Below are 6,920 nucleotides of genomic sequence, written 5' to 3' on the forward strand. Positions count from 1 at the left end.
GCTGATTTTTTGATTTTTATTGTAGAGATGAGGTCTTGCTGCCCAGGTGGGTCTCGAACCCGCGGGCTCAGGCAGTCCACTCACCTCAGCCTCCCAAAACAAAAACCCTTGTCCCAACTACAAAATCACTTCTTTTTCTTTCCCCTATCAGATTTACCATATTCTGCTTGTGAAGTGCTTAGAAAACAATATAATTTTCCCCCCTTTTTTTTTTTTTTTTTTTTTTTTGGAGTTGACATCTCCTTCGCCCAGGCTGGAGTGCAGTGGCATGCATGCTCACAGCCACCCAAGCATCGACCTGCTGAGCTCCGGCGATCCTTCTGCCTCATTCTTTTGAGTAGCCAGAACTACAGATGCACACTACCACGCCCGGCTATTTTTTATTTTATTATTTTAGAGACGAGGTCTCGCCAGGTTCCCCAGGCTGGTCTCGAGCCCATGGACTCAGGCAATCCACTTGCCTTGGCCTTCCAAAGTGCTGGGATGACAGGCTGAGCCACTGAGCCTGGCCTATTTTTTTTTTTTTTTTTTTTTGAGTCAGGGTCTCATTCTGCCACCCAGGCTGGAGAACAGTGGTGTGATCATGGCTCCCTGCAGCCTTGACCTCCTGGGCCCAGGGCCCAGGTGATCCTCCCACCTCAGCCTCCCGAGTAGCTGGCACATACCACCACGCCCAGCTACTTTTTGATTGCTTGTGTAGAGATGGGCTCGCGCTATGTTGCCCAGGCTAAAAAATAATTTTCTATCATGGCTTTCCCCTACCTACCATGATAGGATGTTACCCACTTTACCACAGAATTATTTTCAGTGCCGAATGATATTAACAGAAGGCTGTCCTAAAAGCATTCTCTTGTATTGGGCATTTAGAATGTTTTCAGATGTTTGTTCCAGTGTTTTATACGTAAAAATAAATATTTCTATGTAGAAAACAACTAGGCGTTCTTTTAGGCTTTTTCTTCTTAGGACAGATTGTGAGTCTTACTGGGTCACAGCATATAAATTTTGTTTTGTTTTTTTTTGAGTTGGAGTCTCACTCTGTCGTCCGGGCTGGACTGCCGTGGCACACTCAGCCACCCCAGCTTCGACCTGCTGGGCTCCAGCGATCCTTCCACCTCAGCCTTCCAAGTAGTCAGAACTACAGGCATGTGCTACCTCACCCGGCCAATTTTTTGATTTATAGTAGAGACGAGGTCTCACCAAGTTGCCCGGGCTGGTCTTGAACCTGCGGGCTCAGGCAGTTCACTTGCCTCGGCCTCCCAAAGTGCTGGGATGACAGGCTGAGCCACTGAGCCCAGCCTACAAGTATTTTTATATGGTGCCTGGATAATGATCAGAATAATTTTGTATCACATACTGTTATCCTTACACTTCAGAATTCCCCAGGTAATGCCATTTATGTCTCTTATTTATGGAGAAAGTAAAACAAGTTTGTGTGTATTCACACACCCCTCATCTAGTATCGTTGATAGTCATATAAAAAACACCAGCAAACGTACAAAACAAACAAAATACCCCAGTGTAGTTCCTAATCTCAGTGTAGAGACCAGACTTCAGGGCAGCATTATCTTCTTTGGGATGCAAACTCATCATACTGCAGTGCTTGTCATTTTATTTAATGACTGTACCCTGAACATAACTAATTTTTTTTTTTTTTTTTAGTTGGAGTCTCACTCTGTCACCCAGGCTGGAGTGCAATAGCACACTCACGGCCACCCCAGAGTCAACTCGCTGGGCTCAGGCGATTCTTCCGCCTCAGCGCCCTTCTTGAAGTCTGTATGAGTTTTCAGTTTGGCTGTGACTAGGCAGCTGCTTGGCTTCTGAGGGTGAATTTGGTGGTTGCTGGAGTCTTTGCCCAAGTGTGAGGCCTCTGGACTGCAAGGCTGATGAGGTAGGGTGGCCAGGGCACCGTCTTCAGGGCTGACCCTTCCTGTCCCTCCAGCCACAGGCCAGGTCCTGCGCTGTGACGCCATTGTCGACCTCATCCACGGCATTCAGATTGTCTCCACCACCCGCGAGCTCTACCTGGAAGATTCGCCCCTGGAGCTGAAGATCCAGGCTCTGGACTCTGAAGGTGAGGACATCCCCTCCTGTCTGTCCTCTGCAGCTGCTGCTATGTTGTCACCCTGCCGTGGCCGTGATCTCTCTCCATCCCTCCCCCTCCCGTTTCCAGCCCTGCTCTGCATCACTGAGGGCTCCTCCCCTCAGGGAGGTGAACTTGGTGCTCAAGATTTTGAAGAGGCAGAACCTACCTCTCAGGTGGTCCACAGTGGCAGAACCACCACCACTGCTCACACTTAGGGCCCTGCAGCAGGCTTCCTGCATGGAGCTGGCCTTTGGCAAAGAGTCTAAAGGGAGCAGCATTGTGAACAGCGATGGGACGCTGGGAGGCTGACTGGGCACACGCTCCCTGCTCGGGCTCTTGGGGCCGGTTTTGGTTTTCTGGTCCAGACCTCAGAGCTCATGTGTAGACCAGGGCACTTCTGTGCACTGGCCCTGGGTACCGTCCTCACATCCTCCTCTCGCCAGAGTCCAATAATGGCTTATACTGTGCTGGAATTTTTCTAGGCAATGTCTCAAAGAAAGTACGGAGAACTTGGCAGGGTGGTATTCTTGTTGAAGAGATTAAAAGTCAGGCAAAAGACGTCATCCAGGTGATCTTCCCAAACTCCAAGTCCAAACCAAGTCTCACCTTGTCTCTGAAACCTTTTCTGACTACTCTAGCTCCCTCCCTTTTTTTGCCCTCCGTGTCAGGGTTTTTTAGCCTAGACAGTTGGGGTCAGATAATTCCTTGTGGTGGGGGCTGATCAGTGCGTTTTAGGATGTTAGCAGCATCCCTGGCCTCTACCTCCTAGGTGTCAGTAGTATACACCCCGAGCTGTGGCAGGGAGAAATGTCCCCAGGCATGGTCAAAAGTCCCCGGGGGTCCAAGCCACTGTTTCAAGCATCCACCAGACCCTTTCTTCCCTGCATTTATTAATTTGTCAGATGAGCTCCTTAACTTCTCTGCTCTTGCTTTCTGACCTGTGAGCCTGAGATGGTGATGCTTACCGGGGGGCCTGTAAGGATGTAAAGATTTTTTTTTTTTTTTGAGTTGGAGTCTCACTCTGTCGCCCAGACTGGAGTGCAGTGGCCTCTCCCGGCCACTGCAGCCTCGACCTGCTGTCTTCCGGCGATCCTTCCGCCTCAGCCTTCCAAGTAGCTGGAATTACAGGCATGCGCTACCACCCAGCTGATTTTTTGGTTTATTGTAGAGATGAGGTCTCGCTGCCCAGGTGGGTCTCTAACCCGCGGGCTCAGGCAATCCACTCACCTCAGCCTCCCAAAGGCGCGGGATTATAGGCTGAGCCACCGAGCCCGGCTGGACGTAAAGATTTGATGAGAGACATGTAGAGTGCTCACCACTGCGTGGATGCCCAGTAAGCAGGTGGGTGTGTTTCTGAGCACTTTCTACAGACTGGGCATTGTCTGGGCACCGGTGATGCTGCAGGGGAGGAAAGGGCCTGGCCGCTGCCCCCACTTCAGATGGTGGAGAAGACTCACGTGGAAATGAACGCTCACACGCACATAAATAGATGCTGTTTGTAACTCAAGCTAGAGAGACCGCAGAGCTGCAGGGGAGCCAGCCTCGGGGAAGGCTGGCAGTGGGGTACAGAGGAGGAGGGTCAGGAAGTGTTTGTCCGAGGAGATGATTTTGGAGTTGAGCCTTGAGAATGGAGGAGCTTTCCCAGCAGGGAAGGCCGTTTCGTGCTTGAGGAGGCTGAGGGTGGAGGGGGCAGGATGCGGGGTGGAGAGGGTCCTGCGTGCCGGCATGGGCTTTGCCCTTTGTCCCCAGGCAGGAGGAGGTGGAGGAGGGGCTCTTGTGGGAGCTGATGAGGCCCATCCGTCAGACTCCAGGGCTTCACTGGCTCTTCCTGAGAACAAGAAGACCAAAGTTTCAGTCCACACTGTGGCTGGACATCCTTCTGAGTATCCCAAGTGCCCTGACTCACTTCACGTGATGGCGATGGGACAACGTGCACAGAGAGTGAACACGCTCACATTCACATGTGCCCACACACACAGAAAAGGCATGTAGTTGACATGTGACGAGCCAGAATCTGAGTCCCAGCCTGGCTGGAATTGACCCTCCCATCCAGGGCTTGGCAAACTTCTATGAAGGCTGTAGAGTAAATATTTTAGGCTTTACTGTTGCAAGTACTCAGCTCTGCCATGTTGTGCTTAAAACAGCCACAGGTGGTACATACGTGAATAGGCATGGCTGTGTTCTAATAAAACTTAATTTGTAAGAATGGGCAGGAAACCAGACTTGGCCCGGGACTGACATTTGCCAGTCCCTTCTCTTGACTACTGTGTTCTGTTTCCTGCCTCAAGTCACAAAAACACGGATGTTTACTTTTATCGAGATTGATGTAACATGACATTCAACTGTTTATAGTATACAATTCAGTCCTTTTTGGTGTACTCCCAGAGTTGTGTCACCATCACCACTGTCTAGTTGGAGAACATTTTCATCACCACAGAAAGGCCTCTGACCCATGCGCAGTCACTGCCCATATCCTTTCCTCTCTGTAGCTCCCGACAACCACCAAGCACTTTCTGTTCTTTGCATTTGCCTCTATTTTACATTTCGTGTGAATAGAATCATACGATCCATACAGCTATGCATATGAGTGTATAGTGTATTGTGACTGGCTGTGTTCTTTTTCTGGTTTTTTTTTGAGTCAGAGTCTCACTCTGTTGCCCAGGCTGGAGCGCAGTGGCATGCTCACGGCCACTGCAGCCTTGACCTGCTGGGCTCTGGCGATCCTTCTACCTCAGCCTTCCAGGTAGCCGGAACTACAGGTGCATACTACCACACCCAGGTAATTTTTGATTTATTATAGAGATGAGGCCTTGCCAAGTTGCCTGGACTGGTCTTGAACCCGTGGGCTCAGGCAATCCATTCGCCTTGGCCTTCCAAAGTGCTGGGATGACAGGCTGAGCTACCGAGCCTGGCTGGCTTTGTTCTTTTAAAAAAATTTTTTTAAGCTGGGCTCGGTGGCTCAGTCTGTAATCCTGCGCCTTTAGGAGGCTGAGGTGAGTGGATTGCCTGAGCCCGCGGGTTCGAGACCTGCCTGGGCAACTTGGGGAGACCTCATCTCTACAATAAATCAAAAAATTAGCCAGGCATGGTAGTGTGCGCCTGTAGTTCCAGCTGCTTGGAAGGCTGAGGTGGAAGGATTGCTGGAGCCCAGCCGGTCGAGGCTACGTTGGCCAGGAGCGTGCCTCTGCCCTCCAGCCTGGGCGACAGAGTGAGACTCCAACTCAAAAAAAAAAAAAATTTTTTTTAAATTTCAATAGCTTTGAGGGGTGCAAGGAGTTTTGGTCTGAGCTGTAAATGTACCCGCCACCACTACCTGTGCACATTGTACCCGATGGGTGATTTTTTTGTCCCTCTCTGCCTTGACCCCTCCCCCTTCTGAGGCTCCAGTGTCCATTATACCATTCTCTATATCTCTGCATATCCTTAGTTTAGCTCTCTTAGTGATAACATGGGGTGTTTGGTTTTCTTTTCCTGAGTTAGTTTGCTTAGGATGGTGTTCTCCAGTTCCATCCCAGTTGCTGCAAAAGACATTGTTTCCTTCCTTTTGATCACTGACTAGTCCTCTGTAATGTGTACATACCACATTTTCGTTATCCACTAATCAGCTGATGGGCATTTAGGTTGATTCCACATCTTTCCCGTTGTGAGTTGTGACTTGATGAACACGGAGCTTCAGGTGTCTTTTTTATGTAATGACCTCTGTTGCTTTGAGTAAATACCTCGTAGTGGGATTGCTAGGTCAAACGGTGGATCTACTCTTAGTCGTTCGAGTCGTCTCCATACCACTTCCCACAGAGGTACTGATGTATACCCTGACCAGCATTCCCATATAAATTTTCCCTTTTCTCTGCATCTGCCCCAGCGCCTACTGTTTTGAATTTTAATTAATGACCATTCTGACTGGCATAAGGTGGCATCTCACGGTGATTTAAATTTACATTTCCCTGCTGAGGAGTGATGTTGAATATTTTGTCATGTTTGTTGGTCATCCGTGTATCTTTTGAGAGATGTCCGTTCATGTCTTTGGCCACTTTTTTTTTTTTTTTAGAGAATGGTCTTGCCAAGTTGCCTGGGCTGGTCTTGCACCTGCGGGTTCAGGCAATGCCCACCTTTTAATGGGGTTATTTGCTTGTTTCTTGCTGATTTGCTTGAGTTCTTTGCAGATTCTAGATATTAGTCCTTTGTCAGATGTCTAGTTTGTGAACATCTTCTCCCATTCTGTAGATTGCCTATTGCTCTGTTGATTATTTCTTTTGCTGTGCAGAAGCTTTTTAGTTTAAGTCCTACTTACTTATTTTTGTTTTTTTGTATTTGCTTTTGGCGTTTCAGCCATAAATTCTATGCCTAGGCCAATATCCAGAAGAGTTTTTCCTAGGTTTTCTTCCAGGATTTTTATGGTTTCTGGGTCTGACATTTAAGTCTTTAATCCATCTTGAGTTAATTTTTGTATATGGGGAGAGATAGGGATCAGGTTTCATTTTTCTGCATGTAGCTATCCAATTTTCCCAGCACCATTTGTTGAACAGAGTGTCCTTTCCCCAGTGTATATTTCTGTCCGCTTTGTCAAAGATAAGTTGAGTTTACTTCTGGATTCTTTATTCTGTGCCATTGATCCATGTGTTTGTTCTTGTGCCATGCTGTTTTGGTTACCACAGCCATGCAGTATAATTTGAAGTTAGGTAATGCGATGCCTCCAACTTTGTTCTTTTTGCTTAGGATTGCTTTGGCTATTCTGATTCTTTTTTGGTTTCATATGAATTTTAGGGTTGTTTTTCTTTTTTTCTTTTTTTTTTTTTTTGAGTTGGAGTCTCACTCTGTCGCCCAGACTGGAGTGCAG

General features: G+C 48.2%; 1 protein-coding gene across 1 annotated transcript in view; it reads left to right on the plus strand.

Annotated features, from left to right (window-relative positions):
• Window positions 1-6,920, plus strand: part of LOC103271526 (nuclear pore membrane glycoprotein 210-like) — a gene marked incomplete at its 5' end in the record, with an annotated part of 35,165 nt that overhangs the window by 13,900 nt on the left and 14,345 nt on the right. The window contains one exon of the mRNA XM_021718034.1: window positions 1,940-2,071. Coding sequence (XP_021573709.1) covers window positions 1,940-2,071 — 132 coding nt within the window. The remainder of the gene's footprint in view (window positions 1-1,939; window positions 2,072-6,920) is intronic.

This window comes from Carlito syrichta, unplaced genomic scaffold (genome assembly GCF_000164805.1).
Source record: "Carlito syrichta isolate Samal-C Ts95f unplaced genomic scaffold, Tarsius_syrichta-2.0.1 Scaffold311727, whole genome shotgun sequence".
NCBI classification, from domain to species: domain Eukaryota; kingdom Metazoa; phylum Chordata; class Mammalia; order Primates; family Tarsiidae; genus Carlito; species Carlito syrichta.